Source organism: Choristoneura fumiferana, chromosome 17 (genome assembly GCF_025370935.1).
Source record: "Choristoneura fumiferana chromosome 17, NRCan_CFum_1, whole genome shotgun sequence".
NCBI lineage: Eukaryota > Metazoa > Arthropoda > Insecta > Lepidoptera > Tortricidae > Choristoneura > Choristoneura fumiferana.
Window position 1 is genome coordinate 7,285,037 of NC_133488.1, and position 19,041 is coordinate 7,304,077.

Sequence of the window (19,041 nt, forward strand, 5' to 3'; positions counted from 1 at the left end):
AATTACGCAACAGCCCCAGTTTTCAAAGGCCATTAATTTCAAAATGGAGTCAGCATTTCAGCTAAATTTAACCTTATATTTTTTAGGGGTCATTGTTATAACCTAAATTAAATTTTCTATTATTCTACAGGTAAGTTTTTGGTAAACAATTTTTTCTAATACCAGTACCTATTCCCGTTGGATAAGGATTTAAACAGAAGATAAAACCCGAATTATCCTAAGAATGAACATGACATTTTGCACTGGTGTTTTTCATGCAGCGTAAATGACGACTACATACAGTGCCATTTTTGGGATTCCCATGAGAATTTAGCGAAATCCTAGACTTTATTGGACTGCTGGGTCTAATGTTTCGCAGGAATGAACCCACAGGAAAAAGCAAGTACGAAATATTCTCAAACAGCAAAATATTCACCAATCGAAAAGTTTCGGGACTCACGAATCTCACGGTTTGTAGCAAAAAGAGTCTCGTGCGGGCTCGTTTACGAAGCAAATAACTCATCAGTAATGCAAACAAGAAGCCTTTCGAAACGCGTGTTTGCTTTATGCAACCGAAAATTTCAGCAGATAATGGATATCTATGTACTTTGATCTTTATGATTATTGATTGGCATGTTTGACGACACGGTCGGGCACGGGTTTGTCAGAAAAGCCGACAAAATCTAGGTACTTAATCAAACGTATAAACTGAACCATTACTTTATTTACCTACTTTTTGACAACCGCATGGCCAAGTGGTTAGAGAACCTGACTACGAAGCTTGAGGTCCCGGGTTCAATTCCCGGCCGGGGCAGATATTAGTACGAATAATATGAGTTTTTGTTCTCGGGTCTTGGATGTTCAATATGCATTTAGTATGTATTTATATAAGTATGTTTACCCGTTGCCCATACTACAATTTTTGCATAGTTTGGGACTAGGTCAATTGGTGTCTAGTGTCCCATGATATTTATTTATTTATTTATAGTTTACAATCGCTTTATAAGGCACTTTACACATTGTTATTTTACTTTCAGTGGTGTTATTTAAATTTGTGTTTTAATTTATTTAAATTTAATTTGATCTCACCATTCATTATTACGCTTACATGCTTAAAGTTCTCAACTGATCGTGGTAAAATTTGGTATAGAGACGGTATTGCCTATAAACATCCTAGTGCTGGACACAGGTCTCCGCTTAAGATTAAAGGGCTAGGTTTGTAATTCCCATGCCAAATTGTGTCAATAACTGATGACGTACTATTACAAAGTCTTGCGGTGTACAGTGAGCAACCCTTGAGTTAACTAAGCAATTCATTCACTTTGTCATAGGTTCTCCTAATATAAAAAAAACTGAGTGCAATTTGATAAAACCAAAACTTGAGATACTAAAACGTGGCTAAGTTATTTGCCGCCAACTTTTTCATTATAATTTTAATCATTCAACTCATTTATTGGAATGAAATACCCAAAATCACGAGCAATTAAGCGTGAAATAGGGCCACGTCAACGTTGGGACATCGACGTGCCCTGATCCTGGCTTAGATTTATATCTGCTGATTTAATGACAAACGCTTAACTTAAATTAAATAATATTTGCCCAAATGCAGAGCGATAGAAGTTAAATTGGGATAATCTAGATAAGTCCAAAATTAGATACCTAACCGGCAGAGATTTATAAATATCTTTCTGATTGTCTATTAATATAATATCATAGTCTCATTGGCGTTACCTAATCATGGAAATTGGCCTTTCTTTTCAAGTCAGTCTTTAGTTTTGCATTAATTATGTGGATATACATTTTACGTCTGTCCAACTTCAATACATTTTTCTTTTTAATATGAAATTGATTTTGTGATAAAAAATAGTTGTAAAAATATGTGTAAATAAGTTATCCTTTATAATTCCGAAAAATGTTCGTCCTTACTACTTGTATCATCATCATCATCATCAGCCGGAAGACAGTTACTGCTGAAAAAGGCCTGCCCTTTATAACGCATTCACAGGTTGCCCACAACTCTCACGATATTGTCATTACTTGATTATAAATTATCATTCATCACTCAAATAGAATTTTTTAACTATAGTTTTTTCATTAAACACCAGCCAAGTTAAGTCGTGCACAGCACCGCTATAGATACTTATAAAAACATGTCTTGTTTCGTACGTAGATTAAGACGTCTAGCCGGTATCCTCGCTACATTTAATCACTGGTAGTAGTAGAGTCTGCCCTAATGCTTCCATTAAAAGCACTTTAGACATCAGCTTCACTAACGAATATATGGATGTATTTAAGTAAACCTGCGAAGCCATTCAAGAGCCATATTTTTGCGTTAGGTGCTACAATTTTTTTTTCCAAGATTCAAAACTACCGTGAAATGTGCAAGTATGTGCGCCCGCTTGGCATGCTTGTTTTATATCATCTAATAGCCCTAATACGAAAGTGAGAGGGGCAACTTCAATTTTAGAATTTCTTAGTAGCCCCCCAGCACTGCGTGAGGAGGGTGCGGGTGCTATTATGTATTAAATGACAGTACGTATTTCACGCGCGCATACTTCATTGCTTAGTCGGCCAACTCGACCAACAGATTCAGTTCACACAAAGCTTATCGTATAGGTATACATTATAGTATTTGCTTTCCAACCAGCAAGCTCTAAGGGATCAGCAGACCTAGATAAATTGGCCCAGTGTGTGCACTTACAACACAAAGGACTAAACTATGGGCCTACAAATACGTCTGTAGTCTGTGGGAGCACTAAATCAGAATGACTTCAAGCTGGTAGGTGACTTAAAAAAAGGTCACGCTGAATTCACTAATTTTTATTCGTTTTTCCTACTCTTAAATTTGTTTATACTTATGCCAAACGTTGAGTTCATTAACGATAGATAGCTAATTGTTGGCCGCGACTTTGTCTGCGAATAATTTATTTAGCACGCTCCCGCGGGAATATACATTTTTCCGGGATAAAAACTATTCTATCCTTCACACAGAGTGTTAAACTAAAACTAAAATAAAATTCATCACAATCGATTTTGTATTTTAAGCAAGAAAGCGTGGTAGAGCGAGGTAGTCAAAGAAGTACGCAGTGAAACACTTTGAAAAATCTTTTCAGTGCTACCCTGAAACAGCGCCATCTATATTTCCTCGCTTGAATTTTTGTAAAGCACAGCTCGAAGGCTTGCTCACCGTTCAACTAATTCAAGCAAAATTTTCTGCCTTTGCTTAGTTCGCAATGCAAATAACTTTCAGTAGATGTCTGTAAACTTGGTTTTCAATTCCAAATAAATAATTATTTTCATCACTTAAGCTCAGAAAATAGGTTGCATTTAACTTGAAATCCGTAATGTAAATTCGATTTACATCTTTGGGGATGTAAGTTTTAAAAATCAAATGGTACTCCTTTGTATTAACGAACTGGTAAACAAGGAGATTGTAATGCGTAATACTTACCTCCAAACCTCAATGCTGGCATAATGCTGCTGGCCAGTGCTGGCTGAATGTGCCAAAGCCAAAGAGCGCGAGGCCATTAAAAATATCTAAAAACAAAAGATGGTTTGGCGCGATAAATTTTCTTCCGCTCTATTACAAATTGCGTATACATTTAGAACGGTTTTTTTTATTTCCTCGCATTTGTGATGAAAAGTAGAGTGTAAACGATCAATTACAACCTTTATTTATTAATCTACTATTGAGCAAGTTGATCGCATTTCTGTCAGATTTGAATCTGTGAAGTAAAAGAGTTCAAACCTATACTATAAAACTATTAGTCTACCTCTACAAAACAAATGGGACTCGAATGACACTAAATAAGATTTTCCTTTGTTTAATATTATTTTTATACGGTCTTAAATTTACTTATTAAGTGTGCATTGTTTATTATTGTTTGTAAACTTTTTTATTTTCTTTTCTTCTGTAAGACGCGTAGTTGCCAAAAAAAGCATCGCAAGTTAAGGCGGACCAATATGAAGGATTAACCAAAGATGCAGTGGAGTTTTCCATTAAAGATGCGGCTCTCTCGGCCATTTCCGTTCATTCATGAATACCTTTGTCCATTGAAAGGCGACCTTACTCGTCTCGCGGTGTCATATTGATGTCAAATCCTGACATGCGCAGTAGCCGAGCATGCGCTTTACCGCCCCACAGTTTATCTGTTATGTAGTTTCAGGTAGCAAAAATCTTTCTAGCTTTTTTAATAAGCTGTTGCTAGTTAATAGTTAGCCTTTTTCTAATTTGTTAACGCAACCCAGCCCGCTAGTCTTGGTTAAAACAAAATACTATCACGTGTGTAAGTGTCAAGTATACAAACAATTGAAAATATTAAAAAAGAACTAACATATCAGTGTTTTTAATTGGTTTATTGACTTTTGTAACTATTTCGATGAAGTGTTAGAGAGTATTGAATTCGTGCCTATAGGCCGGTGAAAGGAGTCACATCAACAGGTAGGTTTTGTGTTTGCCTGTAGTTAACTGATAACTGGCAGTAGATATACGTATAGTATAGTTTTTGGGTGGGCGTTACACCAGACAACTTGGCGTGGCACGAACATCTGGTTGTCTGTCTCAGCGCGGACAATTGCAACTTTCTTTTAAAAATACCTTTACCATTTTATACTAAACCCATTACAGAATCCTACTTCCTACTTTTATATTATAAATGCGAAAATTTGTGTGTTTGTGTATGTTTGTTACTCCTTCACGCTAAAATGGCTGAACGCATTTAGATGAAATTTGGTACGTAGATAGCTGGACGTCTGGAATAACACATAGGCTACTTTTTATCCCGTTATTCCGGGATAAAGATAAAATCTTGAAATTTCAACTGCTGGGCGGCTTGAAATTTTGTACCTACAGTAAAGTTGTTCACTACCTCTATGAAGATCCTATATAAATTTTAGGATACCCCAGGGGAATTTTGTAAAATGCCGGAATTTCAATTGTAACTACCAGATCGAATAGTTTACGCGTGCGAAGCCGCGGGTAAACTCTAGTTCGTTATATTTTGCTCTAACATTGCGCTTGTGTACTATCTCTCATAAAGAAAAAAGAAATGACACTCAATAAAAGGAGCTTGACAGAAATAAGCTTAGATAACAACACCGATATGAGCACTGTAAGACGCGACATCCAAAAAAAAAACGGTCATGTTCTTTGTTCTTAACAACAGTACCTAGTACCTATTTACTCGTACTTATTCACAGAATTAAAAAGTTAATTTATTTAAATGAAATGAAATAGAGTTTGTCATAAGTTTATTTCAAACAATACCTTTGTTTTCAAGTAAACTTTTGGCTATTATAACACATTCAATAATGTACTCGAAGTAAGCATAAAATCAATATTATAAGGGATGACGCGATCGGTTTACGGGTCGCTACACACGTGCCCCATTTATCGGTAACTAAGTGTCTTTACTAGCTTTATGCGGCTGGAGCTGCCACATATCCGGTGACGATATAAATGATTATGATGGGACAATGACACCAATTTACCTAGGTCACTAGGAACTAGTCCCATGCACAGGAAAGCTTGTGCTGTAGGTAGGTACTAGGCATACAAACAAACATATTCACATATACAATGTGCTAGAACATCAGATGTGGATATTTTGAGGATCGATTATTTGCATCGTTGTTAATTAGTTTCAAATAAAAAAAAAATACAGTTAATGTTAATGCAAGGTGATTATTTTTGGACGGAATTTTTGGTGGTATTTTTAAAATACATATTAAACATTCAACACTCGAGAACACACATTCGCATCCCACTAATATTATAAATATGAAAGTTTGTAAGTCTGTTTGCTTTGTATTTTAATATTAATATAATAACAAAATACAATATTTAAAGAGACAAAAATATCCAAATACAGGGGTCTAGGCACCGAATATGTGTCTTTGTCTCTTTCGGTGTCGAGACCCTTGGTCCGTGGGGTCCTAGCGCTTTAAAACTTCTTAAAGAAAAAGATTAGTAGACGTCACAGGTGACCGAAGAGCTGGCAGCTTCCTCGGACAAAGAATTAGCCTAGCTATTCAAAGAGGAAACTTTTTATTTGAATATTTCTTTTAAGTGTGTATTTAAATTGACACAGGCTAATTATTTAAATAACTTAAAAAATAAAAGTATTTATATTATATTACTAGCTTTGCTTAGCGCCCGCGTGGAATTCGGTTATCGCGCGCAGTTCCCTCGGGAACTGTGCATTTTTCCGGGATAAAAAGTAGCCTCTACGTCATACTCTGGCCCATAAACTATCTCTATCCCAAAAATCACGTCGATCCGTCGCTCCATTACGACGTGAACGACGGACAAACACACACACTTTCGCATTTGTAATATACTAGCTTTTGCCCGCGACTTCGTCCGCGTGGAATAGTAACTTTGGGAAGTATTTAATGTATTTAGGCTACCTATTCTGCCAATAATAGCACATAGAAACTTCTACGGTTTACTGAAAATAACCATTTCAATACATTGCTATGAATATAAATTTTTTTTTGTTCTTCCATCCATCCATGTTCTTTAGTAAAACATAATTATTTTGCGGGTAGCCACATTTTAGCAAAACGACGTGTATTCTACCCTGCCAACACAAAAGGACTCATTCTTCATAGTGAACTCTTGACACCTTACGTCCTTTATTGTAAGTTAGGAGGGTAGGATTATAATTAAGACGGCATTTTAGCTACACATAGTTCCGATAAATATACTTATAGTAAATATGTTTGGAATTCCGTAAGAACTTTCATCCCCATATTTTCAAGTAAATAGGTTGTAATTTGAATAGCGCCAAAACAAATGCTTTTAAGGGTTCCGTTCCTCATTAGGAAAAAATTGAACCCTTATAGGATCACTTTGCTGTCCGTCCGCTTGTCTGTCCCTTTATCTCGTAAACGCGCGGGGTATAGGTATCTAGTTGAAATTAAATCCAAAACTCAGGTCAATAGTCCCGATAGCTGTGAAAAAATCAAACTTCTAAGTCAATGCAATCAAAAGCTACAGTTACTGATGTATTAAACTGGCTACAGTCATTAAAAAGGTGTTTTCATACAAATCGCCTTAACAGAAAAAGTTATAGCGCACTGCCGGCTGTCCTAGAAACTTGGAATTTTGCATAAAGGTAGCTCTTATAGCACAATAAATAAGAAAAATCTGAAAATCATAATTTTCCTCACACCTCACATTGCGTACATTTTTCTTATGAGCTTAATAGGCTCTGCTAACACTGCATCATCCCCTCTGCTAACATCCCCCCCGCAGGTAAAGTTTTCAAATGAGACATTTTTTATAAACATTTTTTTTGTTATTCATCATCATCGATCATCATCACCAATCATCATAATCAGCACCACTATCATCACCATCCGTCTCCGCTCCGCTCAGCACCGTCCACTACGTTCTGCTCCACAGCCTCCGCTCCGCCGACCTCCGCTCCACCAGCCTCCGCTCCGCCAGCCTCAGCTTCGCTCTACTTGACTGCCTCCGCTGCAGCCTGCATTGTCTCAGCTCCATCCGTTGCCTCCGCTCCACTCCGTTGCCACGCTGCCTCCGCTCCGATGCCTCCGCTCCGTTGTTTCCACTCCGATCCACTGCCTCCGCTCTAATTCACTGCCTCCGCTGTAGCCCGCATTGTCTGCGCTCCATCCGTTGCCTCCGCTCCACTCCGTTGCCACCCTGCCTCCGCCCCGATCCGATCCGAACAAATATCTATGTATCTCTTATCACGTGCCCGAATGCCAAGTTTCATAAAGAACCACCGATTTATCTTCGACAATGACGATCTTGAGTGGAGTCCACGGATCGACAGACGTAGCGTAGGACGTCCTCAGACTCGGTGGAGCGATGATCTTCGCAGGGCGGCTGGCAAGAGCTGGATGAGAATAGCCGAGGATCGTGCTCAGTGGCGTGCCATGGGAGAGGCCTATGTCCAGCAGTGGACGAACATAGGCTGATGATGATGATGATGAATGACGATCTTCCATATAAACTTTCATCCCCTCACAGGTCGAATTTTCAAAAAAGCTCAACCAAATATCGACTTATTTCTTATTAAATGCCTAAATGCCAAGTTTCATGGTTTTATCTTCGACAGCGACGAACTTCCACCATATAAACTTTCATCCCCTATTTCAACCCCTTAAAGCCCCTTTTTCGCGATAAAAGATAGCCTGTGTTCTTTCCCAAGGTCACAGCAAGGTCTATTCTATCTCTGTACCAAATTTCATCAAAATCGGTTCAGCGGTTTAGGCGTGAAAGCGTAACAGACAGACAGACAGACAGACAGAGTTACTTTCGCATTTATAATATTAGTATGGATAGTATGGATTAAATGCCTAAATGCCAAGTTTCATGGTTTTATCTTCGACAGCGACGAACTTCCATCATATAAACTTTCATCCCCTATTTCAACCCCTTAAAGCCTCTTTTTCGCGATAAAAGATAGCCTATGTTCTTTCCCAAGGTCTATTCTATCTCTGTACCAAATTTCATCAAAATCGGTTCAGCGGTTTAGGCGTGAAAGCGTAACAGACAGACAGACAGACAGACAGACAGACAGACAGACAGAGTTACTTTCGCATTTATAATATTATAGTATATATAATATATATATCGCTATATATACGTATGGAAGACGGAACAACACACTTTCGCATTTGTAATAAGTATTAAATAGTATGACTATCCTAGCTGTTGTTTAGGATCCTACTTTAAATCAAAATTATTCAAACTCAATTAAATGAGAAAGCTTGAAACATAGGTACTTCTTAGAACTTTGAATTAGACGCTTTTCTTCACTGACTCTTTCTATAATCTCTCGCATGTCTAACGGCACATATCGTATTTCAAGTAACAAGCAACAGCTTTGTCCCCTTTGGCGTTTGTCTAGAATAGGAGTTTGCAACCTTTTGGGTTTAATGGCACACTTTTCGTTCATCTAAGTTTCACGGCGCACCAGTATCAACACCAGTAACAGTATAACTATTTGTTGCTGACTGTATAGCATTACGGACAGTGGGTTGTTTTCGTACTGTTTTATCATTAAAATAGCTATTCATGATTTGAATGCAGCATATACTTCGCGGCAATCGCGACACACCTGAAAATATACGCGGCACGTCGGTTGAAAACGTCTGATCTAGACTTAAAATAGTGATTCGTGACAAAAATTTCAGTCGAATTCCGTAAATCTCTAATTGCAAACACTTAGAGGAAATGAAAGCCGTCACTTTATGTGCTCGCGCCCGGCCATAAACAAAGTGAGACGTTCAGTACGTTGCATGGTACAAGTCTAAACCTTTCCTTTCGAAATCCAACAACAACGCACCAATGCAACGGACGAATGAGTCTCCTTGAGTAGTTGGTACTATGGGCAGTGGTTTTAATTTCCTATCAGATGACCCGCTTGCTCGTTTGCCTCCTTCTCACAATAAAAAAACCCTACGTATACCTACCTTAACCTCATGGTAGTGGTTATCCACTACTAGGTTACTAGGTGGTAGGACCTTGTGCAAGATCCGCCCGGATTGCTACCACCATCTTGCTCGCTAATCCTGCCGTGAAGCAGCAGTGCTTGCACTGTTGTGTTTCGGCGTGGAGAGTAAAGACAGCCGGTGAAATTACTGGCACTTGAGGCATCCCATCTTAGGCAATGCCCCTGGTGTTGCAGATGTTTATGGGCGGTATCTCTTACCATCAGGAGACCCACTTGCTCGTTTGCCATCCAGTTGAATAAAAAAACCGCTCTGGCACAGACGCCATAATAAGCGGAGTTGCAGGGTAGGTGCTTTCCTGTTTCTCGGCAAACGATGGAACCACAGGATGGGGGTTATATGAGGTGCTTTTAAACCAAGTGCTTCTATTCCGCTAGACAGTCACTAAGAAGTAGGTAAGCAAAAGCAAAAGTATCTTCTTCGGTGAGCACATTAAGTCATCTGCATAGCACACTGCAAACCTACTTTCGCGGGAGAACACCTCGCAAGACTGGGTCATATATGAGACTCCCATTAAAACCCCAGTACTGAACTCTGTGGGACTCCACACCTTACTTCCCTATATTATTGAGTTTACCCTCTCGGCCAATAAACTTTAAAGAAATAAAGAAAGAAAAAAAACATATAAGTATTCATGAAATGTCACACAAAGAAGAGAAATAGACAAGTAAAAAATTACGTATCACGGCCACGAAATGGACCTAAATTAGCATAATGCCAACCTTGCGAATAGCGCTGGTCTTCCTTTGGGACCATCAGAAATGCATGATATTTTACAGAAAACAAACAGTGAAAACGACAAACTTAAAATATCTACCAATAATCACGAACATTGCACTTTTTCTAAGCATAAAATGAATGAATTTGTGTTTACGCATGTTTATTACTGATACTATTATAACTTATAATGGAGGAAACGTGAAAAAGCATCAAAAGCATTCCACGGTACGTACTTTTCTCTTTTAACTTGGACGGCAGGGTATTATAAACTGAGGTTCCATATCCTCCTGCCAGTCGAAATTCGAACGTCGCGGCGTGCAGTCGTTTCCGAACTTAATATACTGCCGTGAAAAAAAAAACAAAATGGATCTAACAATAACCAGACACTTCAGCTTAGATGATGTTGGTATTTTTTCTGATTCTAATTTGGTGTTATATTATATAGTGATCAATTTTTGAGAAACAATTATAATTAATAACATAACAGAGATTTTTTTTACTATACTTAATTTTTTTTTGCTTTCTCTGTTTTTGTAGTAGCATGTAATATTTTCGAAAAGTTAAGTAAGCTGTTGAAAGTCATTCATCAGCTAGTTTTGCTGTCCAGATCGATTACAAAAGTATATTTATCTAAGTAGCTCAAAAAATCAATCTCCCAACCAATATTTTTCATTACACAACTTTGAACATGAAAAAACTATCCTCACGTCCTGAATCACTAAACTCGATTTAAGACGTGAGTATCCGTTACAATATCATTTAATATTACACAACTTGTTACAAAAGCGAAATTCGTGGCAAGAATTTTTTCATCCATTTTTTTCCAAGCGTCATAATTTATCAAGATTACTTAGACGTAATCGGTTTAAGTACTACTTATGGCATGTTTCTTGTCTTCCTTCCTTGTTCGGGACCTAGCTATACCGGAAATTATGACGAGAGGAAAAAAACTTCTATCTCATCCATCTGAAGTTTTCCATCGTACAAGACTTAATTACGAATCGGAAATTATTTTCATCTCTTTGTCAAAGTTTTTTCATAAAGTCTTTTAAGCTTCCGAGTATTGATTTTAATTTTATACACAGTGCCTTTTTAGTTCGATTGACATAGCCAGTAGATATGTACTTAAGTATATTAATTTTCGATTTGGTTGCCATAACCTTTATTAATGAGCTTCCAATGATATGGTACAGTCAGCAACAAAGATATTAATACAGCCAAAGTGCCAAAATATCTATATATGACTTCATTGCCTGAACGTTAAAATCCTGTATACATATTTTTGACACTTTGGCTATATATATTTGTTGCTGACTGTATTAGTATTATACGAGATTATTATAGCTTTTATGTAAATCGTGGTCTTTTATGCATAGTTTAGATCAATGCACAAATCATAATATTGTATTTTGTATCGAATTTGAAATTCTGGATTGCACTTTAGACTGTGTTGGTTTTCGGACTACTTAAAACTACTTTTGTGAAATCATATTATGTATTAAAACTGCTGTCATAAGTGATACAACAAAAAAAGCGATTATTTAATAGACAATAAAGGATCCAGGAAAAATAAGCAGAAAATATATTTTTTTACCGTACCATCATTCAGCCAAATAAATGGTCTATCAATTTTAAAACAAGTTTCCATCAAATGTATATGTCGCTACAGTCGAACTTTCAAGTTGACAGACACGTCTATTGGCATTATTGTTTTATGACATACAAACGATTACCAACTTTAGTGTGGTAGACCACATTATTAAATTTGGCTGATAGTACAAGGCAAGGCAACGTCTTTCATGTTTAAGGTTCCCTACCCAAGGGATGCCAGCGGGATCCTATTAATGAGACTCCGTTTGTAAACGTAATGACTATCGTAAAACACATAAAAATAACAAATTGTCTACTAAGGTTCAAAAGGTACAGTTATGTGGTAGAATAGACTTACAAATGAACAGATGAGCATAAAAACAGGGTTCCATTTCAACCCCTTGGCTATGACTCCCGAAAAACGAGAAAAAACTACAGGTAATTGTTATGTAATCTATAAAATATGAGTATTAATGCTTTGAACATCAAAACTCAGGCTCACGTAAAGGTTTCCCGAATCTTTACCTTTTAGCTAAACCGACAAAAAGGTTCGTGATTCTTTATGACAAGTCAAGCCGATTTGATAAAACTTCTTTTTCAAAGAGTGTCTTTAGTGTTCCTTGAAGACAAAACTGTTAAACGGAAAATAATAATAGGAACTCAATTTTAGATACTGATTTTTTTTAATGTAACATGTTTTATATCTTAGATTTATTGGAAACCAATCTGGCTATTTGGCCAAAATATATCAATAACATCATCATCATCATTATCATGAAATATTTTGGTAGCCCAAATATGATTTTAGCGAGACAAATAAAAACACACATCTTGTATGGTCAGCGTCAAAAGTAGCTGCATACTTTTGTACTTTGTCTTTTTACACCATCGTGCTTAACACCATACAAATATTTACCAAGATCTTCACGGGGAACGAAAACATCGTGAGGAAACCTGCACCTGCGAAGCAATTCAATGGTGTTTGTGAAATTCCCAATCCGCAGCCCCCGTGGGAACTTCGGCCCAGCCCTCTCATTCTGAGAAGAGGCCTGTGCCCAGCAGTGAGACTTATATAGGCTGGGATAATTAAAATTATTTCTTTGCAGTCGTCAATGCGAAGCGGGGCGTTAGCAGCTATGGAGGCGGAGCCTGACCTAAGCACCTTCGAGAACAAGTCAGGTCTGGCTGAGGACATGAAGTTCCTGGCTTCCATGCCGGAGCTGTGTGATGTCACCTTCCTTGTGGGTGACACCAGGGAGCCTGTGTGCGCCGTTAAAGCTGTCCTGGCAGCGAGAAGCAGGTATTAACTTGTTACATTTCAGAGTCACCATGCATGTGGTAGTTACGTTCATGTACTGAATTGTCAATTTAACTATATTTCCTATTTATGATTATGATCAAGATTTCATGTACTGTCGAACCAACTGAATCGTGACCTACCGTGGAAAAAGTCATAGTGAGATTGCATTGCTTGACCAGGGAATTGATTGTGACATTAATTGTGAGAGCATTCTACTACTTCTAGTGGGTCAAGATTCAAATGGTTCGACTGTTACATACTCTTTTTTTACACCAAATAAATTTATTCTAATCTATTCTATTATTACCAGCTGAATATTTTACTTACCCTGAAAGTTAACAATACTTTCTTGTTTTGATGTCAAATCAGTAATAGAAAATAAAAATATTAATATACAAGCTCTGTCCCGTAGCTTTTCTCTCATTAAATAATAAAAAAATAGCTCCCTATTTCGTAAGAATATCGAAAAGTTCTTCCTTAGTGGACCTAATTCAACCCTAGCTCCTACTGTTGGTTATTTAGCACTCGGTCACTTTATCTTATGGTAACATAAATAACGAATGCGATACGAAAAAATGTTTCTTTTCTACACCTCATAACTCCATTTATACCAAGAAACTAAATTGCAAACCTAAAATATACATTCTGAGAAAAATAACTTTTTTCGGTATACTTAGAAGATATTCTTCGAATGAATATCAAAAATAACTTTTAATCTCCTTTTTTATTTAAATTTTCCGCGTAGTAGACTAATTAGATACAAGTTGTTTTCCGCTTTAATTAACGAAACAGGGCAAAGGATTCTTGTAAATAAACTTATCTTTTCCGAGGAGGATCTCTAATTAGGCCTACGTATCTTGTTACTACGACGGTAGAACTACAAAGTTCTCATTACCAGGATGATCTTATTTTATTACGTTAACATTTCAGTTTAAATAGCCATTACATTATTTAAGTTATAAAATAGTGTAACTCTATGTTTAGCTTAAAATACGAGTTGAATCTTAGAAAGTTGCCGCAAACTTTCATTTGCTGGACTAAATAATCAAAACTTTGAATTAGATAATATAATATTTAGCCACTTCTAGAACAAAAAATTCGATTTAGTGTTAAAATCAGATCAATAATGATAAGATCTACATTATTCTTTCCTGCAAGATGACTACAGTAATATTGTAAAGTTGGACGTAGTTTAGCAAAAAGGATCCAACCCTCAACAATTATTTTTTAATTTTGGATTTTTCTACTTTCAGTATGAACAAAAGCGAATTTAAAGAATAACATGACAGTGCTTTGGATCCTTTTTGTTAAACTTTGTCCAATTTTGATATCACTTTGTTATTTCGAAAATAGATTCCAGATTCCAAAAGTAGTGCTTTATTTCTTTTATAAAATAAAAAAAGATTTATCTCTAGAATTTGCTACACAATTATTGACAAATGTAAACATCTCAAAGAAACCAATGCAGGTGCATACATACTAGAAGCAAATTATGAATAGGTGGGAAGTTATCAATCGGTGAAATGAAATCGATAGTGGGTCCGAGTCCAAGGAGGGAATATAGAATGGAATAAATCTATTGTAAGGTGAGACGTGCTTGATGTGACATACATTACAGATATTACAGGAAATCCGTGTTTGAAAGTGTCATCAGCGCACTTAATTTCATTTAGTAATGCAAATACCAACATTACTGTATAAATTTTGCATGGTATTGACCACGGCACACTTATTAAATTCTACCTAAAAAGGCATTAGTAAATCTTTTTTTTGAATACATAACTTTGACATAGCAAATCAATTTTCGTTAATCGATTACCAATAATGATAATTTCGTCGATGTCGGCGTTGAAAGCTTTCAGCTCATGCAAATTAGTCTTTGACGAGAATTGGTAATGTTTGGATGACACTATTAAGACTCGTAATATCAACTCAGTGAAAATAAATCGCTGTTTTATAGTATAAAAAGCGAATATAACTTACCATCGCCCGAAAATTCCCGTTTACTATATTTACAAATCCTTCAAAATCCTTTTACGACGCGACGACTTGAGGCCTCTTATCCTTGCTACGATTGAAGGATTTCCGTGATATTCTGGATTCCTTTTAGAAATTGGACCGTTATTTTTATTTTTAGACACGTAAATAACACTCCTGAACTAAAGTAAAGAATTTGATTAAGCTTTTATGAAAAATAGCTTCACAAAACATAACATATTTAAAATTTATTATGGCTGAGAGTAAAAGCACTCAGCCCCGAAATTTGAAACGACTAAAGAGAATTTGCTCATAAAAGCGACGGATGAGATTCCAGGCATGACTGGACTGGTCACGTTGTTTTGTAGTTAACTTGACGTATGCGGCTCGCCATTCCTCGTAACTTTTTTCCCTCCTACAAAGGGCTACGGAATATTAAGGATGTTAATTTACAGTTGTTAATTATAGGATTTACTAACGAAGTTACGAAGAAGAAGTCTATGGTATTTTATTTGTTTGTATTGTAGGGTATTCCAGAAAATGCTGTATCAAGCTCCAAGCCCGCAAAGAAAGAAGGAACCAGCTCCACGTGAGAATAAACTACGGCTCTTTTTGAAGCGATCATCCGAACCACTTCTTAACCTACAAAACGCAGCACAACAGGTAAAACTATTAATCAAGTAACTTATATACCCGTGCTAGTTTGTGAATGCTACATGTTACAAACCCCTTTCTAATAAATTTTGTGTTGAAAAGTATAGTAAAGATGCCGTCCTAATAAGTCCTTTATTGGCTTTGCTTGAACGTAATGATAAGGAATAAAAATCCCCCGAGTCCTGTACTAAACCAGATTCCTTCATTTTTCCTGATAGAATATCGTTTATAGACTCTATAACCCCGTAACAAGAAAAACATATTCGCGAAGTTTATCGCAGAAGTTTTGATTACGACGATTTAAAGGTTTCAGTAGGAAATTCGTTTGAAGAAATTGAATACGGACAACTTGACATTTATTAAAGATAATTCTGATTATCTAGTTTAAATTACATTAAAGAGAAGTCAAAGAGACCTTGGTTAGATGTTTAAGAAAAAATATGAAGATAAATGCTTTTGTTATTTCCACAACAGAGGTCCGCTTTCGCGCAGCAATTGGCACCAATTCAAGAGGTAAAAACTAAATTAACGGTGTTTTAGGGATCACAAAATTATCGCTATAAATTTATTCAATGTTCTTGTACAAATTTTTATTACTTTTTGTACTTAGTTTGAATTGATTCGTCTCTGCAAATTGAACCTTCTATAGAACAGTTCATTGTTTCATTATACTTAGGATGACACGATTGATGTTGCATGTCAACTTTGATATTTATTTTGTATTTAATTGGAGGTAAGTACTCGTATTAATGAATATAAATGTGGTTTTTATAAAAATAATGCATTTCATGGTATTGAATTCACCAGTTTATTTATGTACCCACAGAAAAATATTAGAATGATTATTGTTTTTTTTTCTTAAGTAAGTACTTGTATTTCGTGTTTATATTTTATGATGCGAAATCATTGTTGATTTTATTCTCTTTTTATTATAATTATATTACTGAAAGCAGGTAAGAATCATAATTATCTATTTAAGTGTTGTGATATTTCTATAAGTTATTTAAGGACAGAGAATATATATTGTTATCTGCGAACTTCAACATCTTTTCTCTTATTTTCTCCATAATTTGCAATTCGTGTTGTAAATAAATTATTAAGCATGCCGACGAACTCAATATCCCATCAATCATTAAATTTTTTACTATCATTTTATCAAGGTTTTATCACAATTTATGCGCACAAATTTTCTTTCAGTAATTTTATTATACATTGCGCTTGACTTGTAATTTAGTACTCAAAAAGTTCAATTTCTGAATTCTTGCATTTCTTGATAGTTTCGTTACGTGTGAGGAGCTTGTGTTTACAGTTTTTTTTTACACAGCCTTCATCGCAGCAACATCAGACCCTGATCATTGAAGAGTTTGAACCCGATGTTTTCCGTCAGTTGATTGAATACATTCACACTGGATGTGTAACACTACAGCCGCGGACTCTGCTTGGTAAGTTCTGTCAGTGTTTGAATATGTTTGAGCATCAAAAGGATTTGCAACCGACAAAAGGATTACTTATCTTGATTTCTCCTATTTTCCCAAATTTCACTTAGCGTCAAGGTTTCTGTTTCATTTGGTTATTTTTATTGGTAAAGTTTAATATGAAAATACTTATTATATAATAAATAGAAAATTTTAATCAGATTTTATGTGGTGATAATTATCTAGCAAATGATTGGCTAAGGCGAATAAATTGTCAAATAAATTTAAATTTTTATATTGCAAAATTTACTTTCAAATTTGTCGAGCGAGCGAAGGGCAGCAATATCTAAGGCATAATTAAGTTGGATATTTATGGTTCAGGGATAGTTGGAGCTAATGCGGATTAGCGATCCCGCAAATAGCGAACTGTGTTAAAATAAAGTTTTTTTAAAGCACAGGTGACTGCATAGAAATATTGTATAATATTTAAATATGTTTAAGTTAAAATATGCCGTTGAAATACTTGCCTAAAACATAAAAGAGGTTTAAAAAATCCCAGGTAATTTTTTGCATATAATAATTTATCAAATGATTAGTTGGAAAATGATTCTTTGACTTTGATTGAATAATTCAAAATAGTCGTCAACTGCAGATATTAATACGATAATATTTACCATAGCATTTTAGCATATCTAAACATACAAAGCTGTTTCACCACTAATAGACACAGTACATTTATTTCTTACCCACCTTCCTACGTCACCTACTTTGGTCTTTTGTATCAGTATCTGTATTTATTAATCGAATTGTTATTCTTATTCTGTTGTATTGATTGAAATAAACACGTAAATACAAAGTTTTTCTTACGAAAGGACTATTGAGTAATTTGTTCAAACGGAAATATATTTTGTACAGAATTTAACTAGGTAGATATATTACAGGCAAAAATCACAAGAAATAACCCTCCTTCTTCGCAGTCGGGTAAAAATATTGACACAACGTTCAATTACGCCTCAGCAAATTCTGAAAATCAATCTCGACTTATTTGTTCGCTTTTCCTAAGAGATATCTTATTTCTATTGAATAAACAGCTACAGTTTCATTGCTTTAAGTAAGTAGCTTTTAAGTTGTATCGAAGTATTCATCTGCGAACAGAGTAAATTTTAACAGTATAATCAGAGTACCTTTGTTCCTAAAGAAAATATCTTAACTGATTGAAAATTTATCAAATTTGCGGTCCTTAGGTATTTTATCTTTCCAGTTATTGTATTATATAAGTTTGAATAAAGTATCTAAAATAAACACAAAATAACAATTTTAAATTTCAAAATGCAGAAAAATTAGGTTTCTATTTTTACTCGTCTTAATGGCAGAGAAGCATTATTAAAATTGGAACCTAAAAATCCAATTACAATCGCTGAAATATTTTTTTAACGAAGCCGTCGATGCGGCCTGAATAACCGCTAAAAAATCCAATAAAGCCCGAACGGTCCGAAATGAATTGTTCACTCGCCTAGAAAGAAGTAAAATGGGACCAAAGATTCAATTTCCGATTTAACAACGAATCGTATTTAATCCAAAAGAATTCATTTCCATTCGGCAAAGTTTCGAGTCGCTCGGAGTGATGACTATCTCCTTTATGTTCCGAGCCGTGGCTTTAGGCTACGGATTTTAAATGTTTCAGGTTAGAACGTTAGAAGTTTTGACAAAAAGCTACCGATAATGGTTTTACTGCCTTTTATTGAATTTCCTAGTATTTATTGTACCTATAAAGGAAAAAAACACTAATAGGACGTAAAGGACGTTGTCCGTGTAAATAATGTCTTGACCTTTTTTCTCAGGAAGGGCTAGACGAGTGTAATAAACGCCTGTCTGGTTTTACCCTACTTGTTTCCCATGAAACTCGGATTTTATTAT

At 35.7% G+C, this 19,041-nt stretch overlaps 1 protein-coding gene across 3 annotated transcripts in view; it reads left to right on the top strand.

Annotated features, from left to right (window-relative positions):
- The first annotated feature begins 4,130 nt into the window (after positions 1-4,130).
- gprs (speckle type BTB/POZ protein) overlaps positions 4,131-19,041 on the top strand; it is a 28,628-nt gene continuing 13,717 nt past the window's right edge. Inside the window, exons 1-5 of one of the 3 annotated variants that reach the window (XM_074099797.1) lie at positions 4,131-4,420; positions 12,885-13,078; positions 15,583-15,718; positions 16,184-16,222; positions 17,034-17,151. In XM_074099797.1, the coding sequence (XP_073955898.1) occupies positions 12,891-13,078; positions 15,583-15,718; positions 16,184-16,222; positions 17,034-17,151 (481 nt within the window). In that variant the 5' untranslated portion in view covers positions 4,131-4,420; positions 12,885-12,890. Of the gene's footprint in view, positions 4,421-10,503; positions 10,591-12,884; positions 13,079-15,582; positions 15,719-16,183; positions 16,223-17,033; positions 17,152-19,041 lie in introns of those variants that run through there. The other 2 variants (XM_074099795.1, XM_074099796.1) reach the window with 2 other exon arrangements.